The 19,594-nt window shown below is 49.3% G+C and overlaps 1 protein-coding gene across 3 annotated transcripts in view; it reads left to right on the top strand.

Annotated features, from left to right (window-relative positions):
• Nucleotides 1-15,868, top strand: part of mre11a (MRE11 homolog A, double strand break repair nuclease) — a 26,740-nt gene extending 10,872 nt beyond the window's left edge. For 2 of the 3 annotated variants that reach the window (XM_052468156.1, XM_052468157.1), the window contains exons 12-20: nucleotides 5,362-5,505; nucleotides 6,720-6,890; nucleotides 8,301-8,360; nucleotides 8,478-8,655; nucleotides 8,791-8,877; nucleotides 8,991-9,055; nucleotides 14,689-14,756; nucleotides 15,197-15,284; nucleotides 15,359-15,868. In XM_052468156.1, coding sequence (XP_052324116.1) covers nucleotides 5,362-5,505; nucleotides 6,720-6,890; nucleotides 8,301-8,360; nucleotides 8,478-8,655; nucleotides 8,791-8,877; nucleotides 8,991-9,055; nucleotides 14,689-14,756; nucleotides 15,197-15,284; nucleotides 15,359-15,406 — 909 coding nt within the window. In that variant the 3' untranslated portion in view covers nucleotides 15,407-15,868. The remainder of the gene's footprint in view (nucleotides 1-5,361; nucleotides 5,506-6,719; nucleotides 6,891-8,300; nucleotides 8,361-8,477; nucleotides 8,656-8,790; nucleotides 8,878-8,990; nucleotides 9,056-14,688; nucleotides 14,757-15,196; nucleotides 15,285-15,358) is intronic. The other variant, XM_052468158.1, reaches the window with a different exon arrangement.
• The last annotated feature ends 3,726 nt before the right edge of the window (nucleotides 15,869-19,594 follow it).

Genomic DNA, 19,594 nt, shown 5'->3' on the forward strand with positions numbered 1-19,594 from the left:
TTAACATGACTGTGTGTGTGTGTTAACATGACTGTGTGTGTGTGTGTTAACATGACTGTGTGTGTGTGTGTGTTAACATGACTGTGTGTGTTAACATGACTGTGTGTGTGTGTGTGTGTGTGTGTGTGTGTTAACATGACTGTGTGGTTGTGTGTTAACATGACTGTGTGTCTGTGTGTGTTAACATGACTGTGTGTGTGTGTTTTAACATGACTGTGGTTGTGTGTTAACATGACTGTGGTTGTGTGTTAACATGACTGTGTGTGTGTGTTTTAACATGACTGTGTGTGTGTGTTAACATGACTGTGGTTGTGTGTTAACATGACTGTGGTTGTGTGTTAACATGACTGTGGTTGTGTGTTAACATGACTGTGTGGTTGTGTGTTAACATGACTGTGTGTGTGTGTTTTAACATGACTGTGTGGTTGTGTGTTAACATGACTGTGTGTGTGTGTTTTAACATGACTGTGTGTGTGTGTTAACATGACTGTGTGTGTGTGTGTGTGTGTGTGTGTGTGTGTGTGTGTGTGTGTGTGTGTGTGTGTGTGTGTGTGTGTGTGTGTGTGTGTGTTAACATGACTGTGTGTGTTAACATGACTGTGTGTGTGTGTGTGTGTGTGTGTTAACATGACTGTGTGTGTGTGTGTGTGTTAACATGACTGTGTGTGTGTGTGTGTTAACATGACTGTGTGTGTGTGTGTTAATATGACTGTGTGGTTGTGTGTTAATATGACTGTGTGTGTGTGTGTGTGTTAACATGACTGTGTGTGTGTGTTAACATGACTGTGTGTGTGTGTGTGTGTTAACATGACTGTGTGTGTGTGTGTTAACATGACTGTGTGTGTGTGTGTTAACATGACTGTGTGTGTGTGTGTTAACATGACTGTGTGTGTGTGTGTTAACATGACTGTGGTTGTGTGTTAACATGACTGTGTGGTTGTGTGTTAACATGACTGTGTGGTTGTGTGTTAACATGACTGTGTGGTTGTGTGTTAACATGACTGTGTGGTTGTGTGTTAACATGACTGTGTGGTTGTGTGTTAACATGACTGTGTGGTTGTGTGTTAACATGACTGTGTGGTTGTGTGTTAACATGACTGTGTGTGTTAACATGACTGTGTGTGTGTGTGTGTGTGTGTGTTAACATGACTGTGGTTGTGTGTTAACATGACTGTGTGTGTGTTAATATGACTGTGTGTGTGTTAACATGACTGTGGTTGTGTGTTAACATGACTGTGTGTGTGTGTGTGTTAACATGACTGTGTGGTTGTGTGTTAACATGACTGTGTGGTTGTGTGTTAACATGACTGTGTGGTTGTGTGTTAACATGACTGTGTGGTTGTGTGTTAACATGACTGTGTGGTTGTGTGTTAACATGACTGTGTGGTTGTGTGTTAACATGACTGTGTGTGTGTGTGTTTTAACATGACTGTGTGTGTGTGTTAACATGACTGTGTGTGTGTGTGTTAATATGACTGTGTGGTTGTGTGTTAATATGACTGTGTGTGTGTGTGTGTGTGTGTGTGTTAACATGACTGTGTGTGTGTGTTAACATGACTGTGTGTGTGTGTGTGTGTTAACATGACTGTGTGTGTGTGTTAACATGACTGTGTGTGTGTGTGTGTGTTAACATGACTGTGTGTGTGTGTGTGTGTGTTAACATGACTGTGTGTGTGTGTGTGTGTTAACATGACTGTGTGTGTGTGTGTGTGTTAACATGACTGTGTGTGTGTGTGTGTGTTAACATGACTGTGTGTGTGTGTGTGTGTTAACATGACTGTGGTTGTGTGTTAACATGACTGTGGTTGTGTTAACATGACTGTGGTTGTGTGTTAACATGACTGTGTGTGTGTGTGTGTTAACATGACTGTGTGTGTGTGTGTGTGTTAACATGACTGTGTGGTTGTGTGTTAACATGACTGTGTGGTTGTGTGTTAACATGACTGTGTGGTTGTGTGTTAACATGACTGTGTGGTTGTGTGTTAACATGACTGTGTGTGTGTGTGTTAACATGACTGTGTGGTTGTGTGTGTTAACATGACTGTGTGGTTGTGTGTGTTAACATGACTGTGTGGTTGTGTGTTAACATGACTGTGTGGTTGTGTGTTAACATGACTGTGTGGTTGTGTGTTAACATGACTGTGGTTGTTTGTTAACATGACTGTGGTTGTGTGTTAACATGACTGTGTGTGTGTGTTAACATGACTGTGTGTGTTAACATGACTGTGTGTGTGTGTGTGTGTGTGTGTGTTAACATGACTGTGTGTGTGTTAACATGACTGTGTGTTAACATGACTGTGTGTGTGTGTTAACATGACTGTGTGGTTGTGTGTTAACATGACTGTGTGGTTGTGTGTTAACATGACTGTGTGGTTGTGTGTTAACATGACTGTGTGTGTGTGTTAACATGACTGTGTGTGTGTGTGTGTGTGTGTGTGTTAACATGACTGTGTGTGTGTGTGTTAACATGACTGTGTGTGTGTGTTTTAACATGACTGTGCGTGTGTGTGTTAACATGACTGTGTGTGTGTGTGTTAACATGACTGTGTGGTTGTGTGTTAACATGACTGTGTGGTTGTGTGTTAACATGACTGTGTGGTTGTGTGTTAACATGACTGTGTGGTTGTGTGTTAACATGACTGTGTGGTTGTGTGTTAACATGACTGTGTGTGTTAACATGACTGTGTGTGTGTGTGTGTGTGTGTTAACATGACTGTGGTTGTGTGTTAACATGACTGTGTGTGTGTGTTAATATGACTGTGTGTGTGTGTTAACATGACTGTGGTTGTGTGTTAACATGACTGTGTGTGTGTGTGTGTTAACATGACTGTGTGTGTGTGTGTTAACATGACTGTGTGGTTGTGTGTTAACATGACTGTGTGGTTGTGTGTTAACATGACTGTGTGGTTGTGTGTTAACATGACTGTGTGGTTGTGTGTTAACATGACTGTGTGGTTGTGTGTTAACATGACTGTGTGGTTGTGTGTTAACATGACTGTGTGTGTGTGTTAACATGACTGTGTGTGTGTGTTAACATGACTGTGTGTGTGTGTGTTAATATGACTGTGTGGTTGTGTGTTAATATGACTGTGTGTGTGTGTGTGTGTGTTAACATGACTGTGTGTGTGTGTTAACATGACTGTGTGTGTGTGTGTGTGTTAACATGACTGTGTGTGTGTGTTAACATGACTGTGTGTGTGTGTGTGTGTTAACATGACTGTGTGTGTGTGTGTGTGTGTTAATGTGTGTGTGTGTGTGTGTGTGTTAACATGACTGTGTGTGTGTGTGTGTGTTAACATGACTGTGTGTGTGTGTGTGTTAACATGACTGTGTGTGTGTGTGTGTGTGTTAACATGACTGTGTGTGTGTGTGTGTGTTAACATGACTGTGGTTGTGTGTTAACATGACTGTGGTTGTGTGTTAACATGACTGTGGTTGTGTGTTAACATGACTGTGTGTGTGTGTGTGTGTTAACATGACTGTGTGTGTGTGTGTGTGTTAACATGACTGTGTGGTTGTGTGTTAACATGACTGTGTGGTTGTGTGTTAACATGACTGTGTGGTTGTGTGTTAACATGACTGTGTGGTTGTGTGTTAACATGACTGTGTGTGTGTGTGTTAACATGACTGTGTGGTTGTGTGTGTTAACATGACTGTGTGGTTGTGTGTGTTAACATGACTGTGTGGTTGTGTGTTAACATGACTGTGTGGTTGTGTGTTAACATGACTGTGTGGTTGTTTGTTAACATGACTGTGGTTGTTTGTTAACATGACTGTGGTTGTGTGTTAACATGACTGTGTGTGTGTGTGTTAACATGACTGTGTGTGTTAACATGACTGTGTGTGTGTGTGTGTGTGTGTGTTAACATGACTGTGTGTGTGTTAACATGACTGTGTGTTAACATGACTGTGTGTGTGTGTTAACATGACTGTGTGGTTGTGTGTTAACATGACTGTGTGGTTGTGTGTTAACATGACTGTGTGGTTGTGTGTTAACATGACTGTGTGTGTGTGTTAACATGACTGTGTGTGTGTGTGTGTGTGTGTGTTAACATGACTGTGTGTGTGTGTGTTAACATGACTGTGTGTGTGTGTTTTAACATGACTGTGCGTGTGTGTGTTAACATGACTGTGTGTGTGTGTGTTAACATGACTGTGTGTGTGTGTGTGTGTGTGTGTGTGTGTGTGTGTGTGTTAACATGACTGTGTGTGTGTTAACATGACTGTGTGTGTGTTAACATGACTGTGTGTGTGTTAACATGACTGTGTGTGTGTGTGTTAACATGACTGTGTGTGTGTTAACATGACTGTGTGGTTGTGTGTTAACATGACTGTGTGTGGTTGTGTGTGTGTGTGTGTGTGTGTGTGTGTGTGTGTGTGTGTGTGTGTGTGTGTGTTAACATGACTGTGTGTGTGTGTGTTAACATGACTGTGTGTGTGTGTGTTAACATGACTGTGTGTGTGTGTGTTAACATGACTGTGTGTGTGTGTGTTAACATGACTGTGTGTGTGTGTGTTAACATGACTGTGTGTGTGTGTTAACATGACTGTGTGTGTGTGTGTGTGTTAACATGACTGTGGTTGTGTGTTAACATGACTGTGTGGTTGTGTGTTAACATGACTGTGTGGTTGTGTGTTAACATGACTGTGTGGTTGTGTGTTAACATGACTGTGTGTGTTAACATGACTGTGTGTGTGTGTTAACATGACTGTGTGTGTGTGTTAACATGACTGTGTGTGTGTGTGTGTTAACATGACTGTGTGTGTGTGTGTGTGTTAACATGACTGTGTGGTTGTGTGTTAACATGACTGTGTGTGTGTGTGTGTTAACATGACTGTGTGTGTGTGTGTGTTAACATGTGTGTGTGTGTGTGTGTTAACATGACTGTGTGTGTGTGTTAACATGACTGTGTGTGTGTGTGTTAACATGACTGTGTGTGTGTGTTAACATGACTGTGTGTGTGTGTTAACATGACTGTGTGTGTGTGTGTTAACATGACTGTGCGTGTGTGTGTTAACATGACTGTGTGTGTTAACATGACTGTGTGTGTGTGTGTGTGTGTGTGTGTGTGTGTGTGTTAACATGACTGTGTGTGTGTGTTAACATGACTGTGTGTGTGTGTTAACATGACTGTATGTGTGTGTGTGTGTTAACATTGTGACGGCCCTGAATTTTTCTGAACCGTCTCAGTGCAGCTCCTTCCAATAGGGCGCTTTCCCTTTAATTCCCAATTAAATAGCCAGCATCAGCTGCACGAAAGTGGGGTTGTGATGGAGACGTGCATGAGGATGTGTTCAACCCTCAGTTCCGAAGCTTCTCGATTCCGTTTGTTTTGTTGCCGTTAAACGTGTGTTTTGTAGCTTAAGAGAGTTTACCCAGGATCGGATCCACTCTTTGCGTCCCTGGACTACACCTCTCCGTTCTTCGTGGCCTTTCTCCGCTGGAGATCTATTGGCGGATTGGATTGTCTGACTGACCGACTGACTACCACCTTTTTGTATACGGTATTTCATTTGTTTGGATGTGATGTATACTGTGATTTATGTAGTTAGTTGTAGTTGAGGACTTAATTAAGAGTTGATCCGCTTTAAAGTTCTGTGGTAAAGTAATTGTTATATTGATTGTATGTTTAGTACTGGGTTTACGCTACACTGAATGAACGGACAAACATCGCGTGACAAAAGTCACTTGAGTTCACTGAACTCCTTTACCGGGCTGGACTCTTTTTAGGCCCGAGGTACAGGACATTTCTGGAGGAACCAGAACTCATTGTGATATTATTATATGTGTGTGTGTAATCATTGTTGTTGCTAATACAACCCACGCAACAGAATATAGTTGTTTTTGAAGTTCTTTTCAATGTTTTAAGGGTTTATGAAAAGTTTATTTCCATCCTGACTTTTACATACGTCCTTTGTATTGGTGTAGACTTGACGGACCAGATGGGACTCATTCCCACCCAAACTAAAAGGAGAAACCAATGTTTTCTCTGGTAGGCACAACCTACCTGGCACCCCTATAAATAATAACCTCAAGTCAAAACCGTTACAACATGACTGTGTGTGTGTGTTAATATGACTGTGTGTGTGTGTGTTAATATGACTGTGTGTGTGTGTGTGTGTGTGTGTGTGTGTGTGTGTGTGTGTGTGTGTGTGTGTGTGTGTGTGTGTGTGTGTGTGTTAACATGACTGTGTGTGTGTGTGTGTTAACATGACTGTGTGTGTGTTTGTGTTAACATGACTGTGGTTGTGTGTTAACATGACTGTGGTTGTGTGTTAACATGACTGTGTGGTTGTGTGTTAACATGACTGTGTGGTTGTGTGTTAACATGACTGTGTGGTTGTGTGTTAACATGACTGTGTGGTTGTGTGTTAACATGACTGTGGTTGTGTGTTAACATGACTGTGGTTGTGTGTTAACATGACTGTGTGGTTGTGTGTTAACATGACTGTGTGGTTGTGTGTTGACATGACTGTGTGGTTGTGTGTTGACATGACTGTGGTTGTGTGTTAACATGACTGTGGTTGTGTGTTAACATGACTGTGTGGTTGTGTGTTAACATGACTGTGTGGTTGTGTGTTAACATGACTGTGTGGTTGTGTGTTAACATGACTGTGTGGTTGTGTGTTAACATGACTGTGTGGTTGTGTGTTAACATGACTGTGTGGTTGTGTGTTAACATGACTGTGGTTGTGTGTTAACATGACTGTGTGTGTAGACGGTGCAGCTCTCCCTGCTGACAGAGCAGGGCATGGGGAAGGCGGTGCAGGAGTATGTGGACAAGGAGGAGAAGGATGCCATCGAGGAACTGATCAGATACCAGCTGGAGAAAACCCAGAGACACCTGCAGCAGAGAGGAGTACTGACAGAGGAGGAGATTGACCAGGAGGTACAGAGGAGGGGGAGAGGAGGGGGTAGTCACCTCCAGCAGAGAGGAGTACTGACAGAGGAGGAGATTGACCAGGAGGGGGAGAGGAGGGGGTAGTCACCTCCAGCAGAGAGGAGTACTGACAGAGGAGGAGATTAACCAGGAGGTACAGAGGAGGGGGAGAGGAGGGGGTAGTCACCTCCAACAGAGAGGAGTACTGACAGAGGAGGAGATTGACCAGGAGGGGGAGAGGAGGGGGTAGTCACCTCCAACAGAGAGGAGTACTGACAGAGGAGGAGATTGACCAGGAGGTACAGGGGAGGGGGAGAGGAGGGGGTAGTCACCTCCAGCAGAGAGGAGTACTGACAGAGGAGGAGATTAACCAGGAGGTACAGAGGAGGGGGAGAGGAGGGGGTAGTCACCTCCAACAGAGAGGAGTACTGACAGAGGAGGAGATTGACCAGGAGGGGGAGAGGAGGGGGTAGTCACCTGCAGCAGAGAGGAGTACTGGCAGAGGAGGAGATTGACCAGGAGGGGGAGAGGAGGGGGTAGTCACCTCCAACAGAGAGGAGTACTGACAGAGGAGGAGATTGACCAGGAGGGGGAGAGGAGGGGGTAGTCACCTGCAGCAGAGAGGAGTACTGGCAGAGGAGGAGATTGACCAGGAGGGGGAGAGGAGGGGGTAGTCACCTCCAACAGAGAGGAGTACTGACAGAGGAGGAGATTGACCAGGAGGGGGAGAGGAGGGGGTAGTCACCTCCAGCAGAGAGGAGTACTGACAGAGGAGGAGATTGACCAGGAGGGGGAGAGGAGGGGGTAGTCACCTCCAGCAGAGAGGAGTACTGACAGAGGAGGAGATTGACCAGGAGGGGGAGAGGAGGGGGTAGTCACCTCCAGCAGAGAGGAGTACTGACAGAGGAGGAGATTGACCAGGAGGGGGAGAGGAGGGGTAGTCACCTCCAGCAGAGAGGAGTACTGACAGAGGAGGAGATTGACCAGGAGGGGGAGAGGAGGGGGTAGTCACCTCCAGCAGAGAGGAGTACTGACAGAGGAGGAGATTGACCAGGAGGGGGAGAGGAGGGGGTAGTCACCTCCAGCAGAGAGGAGTACTGACAGAGGAGGAGATTGACCAGGAGGGGGAGAGGAGGGGTAGTCACCTCTGACAGAGGAGGAGATTGACCAGGAGGGGGAGAGGAGGGGGTAGTCACCTCTGACAGAGGAGGAGATTGACCAGGAGGGGGAGAGGAGGGGGTAGTCACCTCCAACAGAGAGGAGTACTGACAGAGGAGGAGATTGACCAGGAGGGGGAGAGGAGAGGAGGGGAGGGGGTAGTCACCTCCAACAGAGAGGAGTACTGACAGAGGAGGAGATTGACCAGGAGGTGGAGAGGGGAGAGATGATAGTAACCACAGCAACCTGTTCTCTCCTCAGATTCGCCGTTTCAGAGAATCTAAGAAAAACACTGCAGAGGAGGATGAAGAGGTTCAGGTGGTGAGTCAGGAACACACACACACACACACACACACACACACACACACACACACACACACACACACACACACACACACACATGTATATGTTCATACCAGTACTCTCCTCTCTGTGTAGGCCCTCAACAGAGCTAAAGCTCACCGCATAGAGCGAGGCGAAGACCTGGACTTATCAGATGAGCCTGATGTTTCCATGGATTCGGACGAGGACTCTGCCCCGCCTCCCCCCACCAGGGGCAGGGGGCGGGGTGGCAGGGGAAGGGGAAGAGGCCAAACCACAGCCAGGAGAGGAAGAGGTTTGTTTCTCTCCAAGATCTATTCAGTCATGAGAAAGGGTAAATTATATTTATGCATGTATATATTAACGACTGCATTTGTTTGTATGTGTGGGTGCGTTTTGTGTGTGAATGTATTTGTGCCTGTGTGTTCAGGTGCAGCAGAGCCAAAGCCAGCAGGGCGGGCCCGTTCTCAGAAGGCCTCAGTGGTCAACCCCACCCAGGGCAGAAACATCATGGATGGTAAGTGGCTGCTGTGTTGTGTTTCTCAAACCTAAGTGTTTGTGTGTGTATTATTGTACTGATCTACTACTCATCTTCCATCCCTCCCTCTTTCTCCTCCCTCCATCCTGCAGCGTTCCAGGCTCCACCTCAGCGCCCATCGAGAGGGGCGGTGTCGGCTAAATCTTACACAGATGAGGTTAGTCCCTCACACTCCCCATCTCTGCGTGCTTTATAGACCTTCTTACTGGTCTTGAAGTGAATGTGTGTTGTACATAGATGTTCTAATGTTGGTGTCCTCACCACCCTTCCTCCATCTCTCCTCCTCCATCTCTTGTCCCTTCTCCTCCATCTCTCCTCCATCTCTCCTCCTCCATCTCTCCTCCATCTCTCCTCCTCCATCTCTCCTCCTCCATCTCTTGTCCCTTCTCCTCCATCTCTCCTCCTCCATCTCTTGTCCCTTCTCCTCCATCTCTCCTCCTCCATCTCTTGTCCCTTCCCCTCCATCTCTCCTCCATCTCTCCCCCTTCTCCTCCATCTCTCCTCTATCCTCCTCCATCTCTTGTCCTTTCTCCTCCATCTCTCCTCCTCCATCTCTCCTCTATCCTCCTCCATCTCTCCTCTATCCTCCTCCAACTCTTGTCCCTTCTCCTCCATCTCTCCTCCATCTCTCCTCCATCTCTCCTCTATCCTCCTCCATCTCTTGTCCTTTCTCCTCCATCTCTCCTCCTCCATCTCTCCTCTATCCTCCTCCATCTCTCCTCTATCCTCCTCCAACTCTTGTCCCTTCTCCTCCATCTCTCCTCCATCTCTCCTCCATCTCTCCTCCATCTCTCCTCCCTTCTTCTCCATCTCTCCTCTATCCTCCTCCATCTCTCCTCTATCCTCCTCCATCTCTTGTCCCTTCTCCTCCATCTCTCCTCCTCCATCTCTCCTCTATCCTCCTCCATCTCTCCTCCATCTCTCCTCCATCTCTCCTCCATCTCTCCTCTATCCTCCTCCATCTCTCCTCCATCTCTCCTCCATCTCTCCTCCATCTCTCCTCCATCTCTCCTCCATCTCTCCTCCATCTCTCCTCCCTTCTTCTCCATCTCTCCTCTATCCTCCTCCATCTCTTGTCCCTTCTCCTCCATCTCTCCTCCATCTCTCCTCCATCTCTCCTCCATCTCTCCTCCATCTCTCCTCCCTTCTTCTCCATCTCTCCTCTATCCTCCTCCATCTATCCTCCTCCATCCTCCTCTATCCTCCTCTATCCTCCTCTATCCTCCTCCATCTCTCCTCCATCTCTCCATCCATCTATCTCCTCCTCTCCTCCATCCTCCTCCATCCTCCTCTATCCTCCTCTATCCTCCTCCATCTCTCCTCCATCTCTCCTCCATCTCTCCTCCATCTCTCCTCCATCTCTCCTCCATCTCTCCTCTATCCTCCTCTATCCTCCTCCATCTCTCCTCTATCCTCCTCCATCTCTCCTCTATCCTCCTCCATCTCTCCTCCATCTCTCCCCCATCTCTCCCCCATCTCTCCTCTATCCTCCTCTATCCTCCTCCATCTCTCCTCTATCCTCCTCCATCTCTTGTCCCTTCTCCTCCATCTCTCCTCCCTTCTCCTCCCTTCTCCTCCATCTCTCCTCCATCTCTCCTCTATCCCTCCTCCATCTCTCCTCTATCCTCCTCCATCTCTCCTCTATCCTCCTCCATCTCTTGTCCCTTCTCCTCCATCTCTCCTCCCTTCTCCTCCATCTCTCCTCCATCTCTCCTCTATCCTCCTCCGTCTCTCCTCTATCCTCCTCCATCTCTCCTCCTCCATCTCTCCTCCTCCATCTCTCCTCCTCCATCTCTCCTCCTCCATCTCTCCTCCCCATCTCTCCTCCCCATCTCTCCTCCTCCATCTCTTCTCCATCTCTCCTCCCTTCTTCTCCATCTCTCCTCCCTTCTTCTCCATCTCTCCTCTATCCTCCTCCATCTCTTGTCCCTTCTCCTCCATCTCTCCTCCCTTCTTCTCCATCTCTCCTCCATCTCTCCTCCATCTCTCCTCTATCCTCCTCCATCTCTCCTCTATCCTCCTCCATCTCTCCTCTATCCTCCTCCGTCTCTCCTCTATCCTCCTCCGTCTCTCCTCTATCCTCCTCCGTCTCTCCTCTCTCCTCCTCCATCTCTCCTCCTCCATCTCTCCTCCCCATCTCTCCTCCTCCATCTCTCCTCCTCCATCTCTCCTCCACCATCTCTCCTCCACCATCTCTCCTCCACCATCTCTCCTCCCCATCTCTCCTCCCTCCTCCTCCCCATCTCTCCTCCCTCCTCCTCCCCATCTCTCCTCCCTCCTCCCCCATCTCTCCTCCCTCCTCCTCCCCATCTCTCCTCCCCCTTCCTCCTCCCTCCTCCTCCCCATCTCTCCTCCCCTCCTCCTCCCCATCTCTCCTCCCTCCCCTCCCCCATCTCTCCCTCCCCCTCCTCCCCATCTCTCCTCCCTCCTCCTCCCCATCTCTCCTCCCCCTTCCTCCCCATCTCTCCTCCCCATCTCTCCTCCCCCTTCCTCCCCATCTCTCCTCCCCATCTCTCCTCCCTCCTCCTCCACCATCTCTCCTCCCCATCTCTCCTCCATCTCTCCTCCCTTCTCCTCCATCTCTCCTCCATCTCTCCTCCCTTCTCCTCCATCTCTCCTCCCTTCTCCTCCATCTCTCCTCTATCCTCCTCTATCCTCCTCTATCCTCCTCTATCCTCCTCTATCCTCCTCCATCTCTCCTCCATCTCTCCTCCATCTCTCCTCTATCCTCCTCCATCTCTCCTCTATCCTCCTCTATCCTCCTCCATCTCTCCTCCATCTCTCCTCCATCTCTCCTCCATCTCTCCTCCATCTCTCCTCCATCTCTCCTCCATCTCTCCTCTATCCTCCTCTATCCTCCTCCATCTCTCCTCTATCCTCCTCCATCTCTCCTCTATCCTCCTCCATCTCTCCTCCATCTCTCCTCCATCTCTCCTCTATCCTCCTCCATCCTCCTCCATCTCTCCTCTATCCTCCTCCATCTCTTGTCCCTTCTCCTCCATCTCTCCTCCCTTCTCCTCCATCTCTCCTCCATCTCTCCTCTATCCTCCTCCATCTCTCCTCTATCCTCCTCCATCTCTCCTCCATCTCTTGTCCCTTCTCCTCCATCTCTCCTCCCTTCTCCTCCATCTCTCCTCCATCTCTCCTCTATCCTCCTCCATCTCTCCTCCTCCATCTCTCCTCCCCATCTCTCCTCCTCCATCTCTCCTCCATCTCTCCTCTATCCTTCTTCTCCATCTCTCCTCTATCCTCCTCCATCTCTCCTCTATCCTCCTTCATCTCTTGTCCCTTCTCCTCCATCTCTCCTCCCTTCTCCTCCATCTCTCCTCCATCTCTCCTCTATCCTCCTCCGTCTCTCCTCTATCCTCCTCCATCTCTCCTCCTCCATCTCTCCTCCTCCATCTCTCCTCCCCATCTCTCCTCCTCCATCTCTTCTCCATCTCTCCTCCCTTCTTCTCCATCTCTCCTCCCTTCTTCTCCATCTCTCCTCTATCCTCCTCCATCTCTTGTCCCTTCTCCTCCATCTCTCCTCCCTTCTTCTCCATCTCTCCTCCATCTCTCCTCCATCTCTCCTCTATCCTCCTCCATCTCTCCTCTATCCTCCTCCATCTCTCCTCTATCCTCCTCCGTCTCTCCTCTATCCTCCTCCGTCTCTCCTCTATCCTCCTCCATCTCTCCTCCTCCATCTCTCCTCCTCCATCTCTCCTCCTCCATCTCTCCTCCTCCATCTCTCCTCCCCATCTCTCCTCCTCCATCTCTCCTCCACCATCTCTCCTCCCCATCTCTCCTCCCTCCTCCTCCCCATCTCTCCTCCCTCCTCCTCCCCATCTCTCCTCCCTCCTCCCCCATCTCTCCTCCCTCCTCCTCCCCATCTCTCCTCCCCTTCCTCCACCATCTCTCCTCCCCATCTCTCCTCCCTCCTCCCCATCTCTCCCCCTTCCTCCCCATCTCTCCTCCCTCCTCCTCCCCATCTCTCCTCCCCATCTCTCCTCCCTCCTCCTCCACCATCTCTCCTCCCCATCTCTCCTCCCCATCTCTCCTCCCCATCTCTCCTCCCCATCTCTCCTCCCTCCTCCACCATCTCTCCTCCCCATCTCTCCTCCCTCCTCCTCCCCATCTCTCCTCCCTCCTCCTCCACCATCTCTCCTCCCCATCTCTCCTCCCTCCTCCCTCCCCATCTCTGCTCCCCATCTCTCCTCCCTCCTCCTCCACCATCTCTCCCCCCCTCCCCTCCCCCCCATCTCCCCTCCCCATCTCTCCTCCCTTCTCCTCCCCATCTCTCCTCCCTCCTCCTCCACCATCTCTCCTCCCCATCTCTCCTCCCTCCTCCTCCCCATCTCTCCTCCCCATCTCTCCTCCCCTCCTCCACCATCTCTCCTCCCCATCTCTCCTCCCCATCTCTCCTCCCTTCTCCTCCCCATCTCTCCTCCCTCCTCCTCCCCATCTCTCCTCCCTCCTCCTCCACCATCTCTCCTCCCCATCTCTCCTCCCTCCTCCTCCACCATCTCTCCTCCCCATCTCTCCTCCCCATCTCTCCTCCCCATCTCTCCTCCCTCCTCCTCCACCATCTCTCCTCCCCATCTCTCCTCCCCCCTCCTCCCCATCTCTCCTCCCTCCTCCTCCCCCATCTCTCCTCCCTCCTCCTCCACCATCTCTCCTCCCCATCTCTCCTCCCTCCTCCTCCCCATCTCTCCTCCCCATCTCTCCTCCCTCCTCCTCCACCATCTCTCCTCCCCATCTCTCCTCCCTCCTCCTCCCCATCTCTCCTCCCTCCTCCTCTCCCATCTCTCCTCCCCATCTCTCCTCCCTCCTCCCCCATCTCTCCCCTCCCTCCTCCCCATCTCTCCTCCCTCCTCCTCCCCATCTCTCCTCCCTCCTCCCCCATCTCTCCTCCCTCCTCCCCCATCTCTCCTCCCTCCTCCCCCATCTCTCCTCCCTCCTCCTCCCCCATCTCTCCTCCCTCCTCCCCCATCTCTCCTCCCCTCCTCCCCCATCTCTCCTCCCTCCCTCCTCCCCATCTCTCCTCCCTCCTCCCCCCATCTCTCCTCCCTCCTCCTCCCCCATCTCTCCTCCCTCCTCCTCCCCCATCTCTCCTCCCCCTCCTCCCCCCATCTCTCCTCCCCTCCTCCTCCCCCATCTCTCCTCCCTCCTCCTCCCCCATCTCTCCTCCCTCCTCCTCCCCATCTCTCCTCCCTCCTCCTCCCCATCTCTCCTCCCTCCTCCTCCCCCATCTCTCCTCCCTCCTCCTCCCCATCTCTCCTCCCTCCCCTCCTCCCCCCATCTCTCCTCCCTCCTCCCTCCCCCATCTCTCCCTCCCTCCTCCTCCCCCATCTCTCCTCCCTCCTCCTCCCCCATCTCTCCTCCCTCCTCCTCCCCCATCTCTCCTCCCTCCTCCTCCCCCATCTCTCCTCCCTCCTCCTCCCCCATCTCTCCTCCCTCCTCCTCCCCATCTCTCCTCCCTCCTCCTCCCCATCTCTCCTCCCTCCTCCTCCCCCATCTCTCCTCCCTCCTCCTCCCCCATCTCTCCTCCCCTCCTCCTCCCCCATCTCTCCCTCCCTCCTCCTCCCCCATCTCTCCTCCCTCCTCCTCCCCATCTCTCCTCCCTCCTCCTCCCCATCTCTCCTCCCCATCTCTCCTCCCTCCTCCTCCCCATCTCTCCTCCCTCCTCCTCCCCCATCTCTCCTCCCTCCTCCTCCCCATCTCTCCTCCCTCCTCCTCCCCATCTCTCCTCCCTCTTCCTCCCCATCTCTCCTCCCTCCTCCTCCCCCATCTCTCCTCCCTCATCTCTAGATAACCATTGATGATGATGACTCTGACGATGTTTCCTTTGTGAAGCCTGCATCACGACCAACACAGAGGTAGGAAAGTGTGTTTTGTGTAGGATTTGGACATTGATTAGTGATCTGTGTGTCTGTGTGTAGAGGGTATTATAAAGGGGCAGTGCAGTCATAAACGTGGTTTTCTTTTCTTTTATATACATTTCCAATCAGAATAATGTCCTTTTTAGTGTAAGAGCTGTTTGAAATGTCAGCTTATTTTGCCTGGGTGGAGTTTATAGACTAACAGCTAGTTTTCAGGTTGCATATCCCTCCCATTAGGCTCCTCACTCAGACCACTTCTCGCTAAATTCTTCCTTGAAATATAAGCTTTTTGATAAGCTGTTTTTGTTTCTTTTTTTTTGGACCAGTTTAATGTAAAACAATCACAGTAAGGCACGTAACTGTTAGCCTGTAATGATTTGATAAGAGTAAAAAACAGCTGCATTGGACCACTAACGGTTCTGCGTTTTGTGTTCTAGAACCTCCTCTTCCTCCTCCAGTAGGCGGGGCTCCCAGAGTCAGAGCCAATCATACAGAGGAGTGACATTTGACGACGACGATGATGAGGTATGAGACCTGTGAGACGACTGAAATATGCCTGTTGTAGTGTGTGTCTGTCTAACCTCCCTTCTCTCTCTCAGGAGGACTTTGACCCGTTTAAAGGCTCCAGTAGGAGTGGCCGGCGATAGCTTTAACCCCGCCCCTTTGGACAATGTTCATGTTTCTTATTGGCTAGTGAGCTGTGAATGTATGATTAACTTACCCATAGTTCTTCACACCACTTATGGTCCTGACGATGGACCCCTGGGCTGCCAATACGCTGCCTGTTCAGAATAGAGGAAGCTTTAGCTGGCTGAACCTGTGTCTAAACTCTTATTTTTCATCCTATACCTTGTTCTCAATCTTTTTAATTGTGAGATAATGTCGTACGGTGAGGTCCCAGCCCTATTAGGTTTCCATTCATTCTAACTTCTAGCTGGACTTTTCCATACCATCTGAAGACCTGCTTTGACTGTTGATTGGCCGTTCTGAGTTCCTAAAGCGTCATTAGTTAGTTTTGTTGAGCCCTGTTATTGGTCAGTGTTGGACCCATTCAGTCACCATGGCGACCGTCTGCTTTCAGCAAATTTATTAAATACTTCCTGTTTCTATTTCAGGTGTGTGTTTCACTGTTCCTGTTTGACACACACACACACACACACACACACACACACACACACACACACACACACACACTTGTTGACATTCACACCGCTGTGTTAAAACACAAGACGAACGGTAAATCTCAATTGTATTCCCTTGATTCCTCAGGTGCTCCCTCCTCATCTCCTCAAAGCACATTGGAGGGACAAATAAAAAAATAAAAAAACAAGACTATTAAAACGATAACCTTTAATTAAAAAAAAAAAATGTACCCCCTTTTTCTCCCCAATTTTGTGGTTTCCAATTGTTAGTAGTTACTATCTTGTCTCATCGCTACAACTCCCGTACGGGCTCGGGAGAGACGAAGGTTGAAAGTCATGCGTCCTCCGAAACACAACCCAACCAAGCCGCACTGCTTCTTAACAGCGCGCATCCAACCCGGAAGTCAGCCTCACCAATGTGTCGGAGAAAACACTGTGCACCTAGCGACCTGGTCAGCATGCACTGCGCCCAGCTCGCCACAGAAGTCGCTAGTGCGCGATGAGACAAGGATATCCCTACCGGCCAAACCTTCCCTAACCAGGACGACGCTCGGCCAATTGTGCGTCGCCCCACAGACCTCCCGGTTGTGACAGAGCCTGGGTGTGAACCCAGAGTCTCTGGTGGCTAGCGATGCGATGCCCTAGACCACTGCGCCACCCGGGAGGCCAAAACAACAACCTTTGATGCTTCAGGGATATGACCAAATGGGGTCCTGTACAAATATATCCAAAGTTTAGCCTTTTCTCATTCCCTCCTTGAGTGCAGCACTGACATGACAAGGGATTTTCACACTGGCAGTTTTCTTTCACACTTGTATATACTGTTGTGGGGTAATACCAACCTTAGCCCAGGCTTAGATGGCCATGCTCTGGAGCAGGGTATTGGGACTGGCCCAATACAAGTTGTATATACTGTTGTGGGGTAATACCAACCTTAGCCCAGGCTTAGATGGCCATGCTCTGGAGCAGGGTATTGGGACTGGCCCAATACAAGTTGTATATACTGTTGTGGGGTAATACCAACCTTAGCCCAGGCTTAGATGGCCATGCTCTGGAGCAGGGTATTGGGACTGGCCCAATACAAGTTGTATATACTGTTGTGGGGTAATACCAACCTTAGCCCAGGCTTAGATGGCCATGCTCTGGAGCAGGGTATTGGGACTGGCCCAATACAAGTTGTATATACTGTTGTGGGGTAATACCAACCTTAGCCCAGGCTTAGATGGCCATGCTCTGGAGCAGGGTATTGGGACTGGCCCAATACAAGTTGTATATACTGTTGTGGGGTAATACCAACCTTAGCCCAGGCTTAGATGGCCATGCTCTGGAGCAGGGTATTGGGACTGGCCCAATACAAGTTGTATATACTGTTGTGGGGTAATACCAACCTTAGCCCAGGCTTAGATGGCCATGCTCTGGAGCAGGGTATTGGGACTGGCCCAATACAAATTGTTCAACATTTCCCGTGTGAAAGGGCTATTTCTGGTATGTGTCATTTAAGTGGAACACGTGAAATCATGGCGGAGACCTTGTCAGAGCTGATAGTTCAAGGAAGGACAAAGGTATGTTTATTTTGAGTTGGCCACTTGAACAGAGTAACGCATGTTCAGTGTCTGGCTCTACAGTGTACAACACAGGTCAAATAAGGTCAGTGTTGTTTTTTCTGTTTCCTTGGTAACATCTGGTTAGGCCTGGTAGTGAACACATGGAAGATCTCAACTGCATACTTCTCGTGTCGTCGTCGTCCCCCCGTCTTCTCAAAACCCATTGGACGAGAAAGCCAGAGGTCCCTCCCCTCTGACCTTCTCCGATGGCTTTTAAGAAGGAGACGAGAGGGGACGTGAGAAGTGTGCAATTGACTTCCCACTGTGTAGGTAGGCAGACGGACATTGTGTGGCCGACCAGACATCAACCAGGAAACCAGTTGGTCCATGGTGGTGTATAGCTGGTATTGCAGTGTGGGAGTAATACAGATCGTTTAAAGTTGTCTGATGTGGGAATCCAAAGATCAGGCACTGCATCCTTCACATCTACACTGTTAGGTTCTAATTTTCAGAGTACAAATAATTATATCCTCCTGTTTCATGCGGAAATTAAAGCAGGAAGCACCAGTGACTCTGTCAATAAAAAAGTGGTCTGATGAAGCAGATGCGAAACTACAGAACTGTTTTGCGACCACAGACTGGAACATGTTCCGGGACTCTTCTGATGGCATTGAGGAGAACATCACATCAGTCACTGGCTTCATCAATAAGTGCATCGATGATGTCATTCCCACAGTGACTGTACGTACATATTCCAACCAGAAGCCATGGACTACATACAGGCAACAACCGCACTGAGCTAAAGGGTAGAGCTGCCACTTTCAAGGAGCGGGACTGTAACCGAGAAACTTATAAGAAATCCCGCTATGCCCTGCGACGAACCATCAAACAGGCAAAGTGTCAACACAGGACTAAGATTGAATCGTACTACACCACCTCCGACCCTCCTCGGATGTGGCAGGGCTTGCAAACCATTACAGACTACAAGGAGAAGCACAGCCGAGCGCTGCCCAGTGACACGAGCCTACCAGACGAGCTAAATAACTTATATACTTGATTCCACAGGCAAGTAACACTGAAACATGCATGAGAGGATCAGCTGTTCCGGACGACTGTGTGATCAGGCTCTTCGCAGCCGATGTAAGACCTTGGAACAGGCCGCAGGGCCAGACGGATTACCAGGCCCTGTACTCCGAGCATGCGCTGACCAACTGGCAAGTGTCTTCACTGACATGTTCAACCTCTCCCTGTCTGAGTCTGTAATACCAACATGTTTCAAGCAGACCACCATAGTCCCTGTGCCCAAGAACACTAAGGTAACCTTCCTAAATGACTACCGAAACGTATCACTCATGTCTGTAGCCATGACCAGACCTTTTCCCGCCTGGACACAAGGAACACCTATGTGAGAATGACTACAGCTCAGTGTTCAACACCATAGTGCCATCAAAGCTCATCACTAAGCTAAGGATCCTGGGACTAAACAACTCCCTCTGCAACTGTATCATGGACTTCCTGACGGGCCGCCCCCCCTGGTGGTGAGGGTAGGTAACAACACATCTGCCATGCTGATCCTCAACACTGGGGACCCTCGGGTGCGTTTGTAAAACATTAACTTTTTAACATTCTCTTATGCAGAGCGACTTAGAGTTAGTGTGTTAATTTTAAGCTAGCTAGGTGAGACAACCACAATATCACTGTCAAATATACAGGGTACGAACATTCCATTCCAGCTAAACAATAGTGTTTCTGAGAATTCAAATATTTTACACACTTGAAGTTACCCATGATGAGCAATCTTTTCTCATGAAAAAGCACACATGAAAAATTGGTGGATATAGCATTTTGGAATTAAACTCTTCAATAACACTGCTTAAGGAGGCAGAAGTAATTGCTTGGAGGGGCTAATGAGTACTGAATAACTGCTCTGTTATTGTGACTGTCTAAGCATTGAGTATTTGGTATAGGGTCAAGGGTCATAGTTAGCTTTAATCTCTGGAAAGATTTCCAGTTATATGTTTTCCTGCATCATCTCTCTCTGCCATGTATGTACAGGCTACTCTGTCTTGCTTCAGAGTAGCTTATAGCCAAAATCCCACCATAGAAATGTGGAGGCAATTATTTATTATAAAGACTTCCTCATTATGCT

Source organism: Oncorhynchus keta, chromosome 18 (genome assembly GCF_023373465.1).
Source record: "Oncorhynchus keta strain PuntledgeMale-10-30-2019 chromosome 18, Oket_V2, whole genome shotgun sequence".
Taxonomy (NCBI): Eukaryota; Metazoa; Chordata; class Actinopteri; order Salmoniformes; family Salmonidae; genus Oncorhynchus; species Oncorhynchus keta.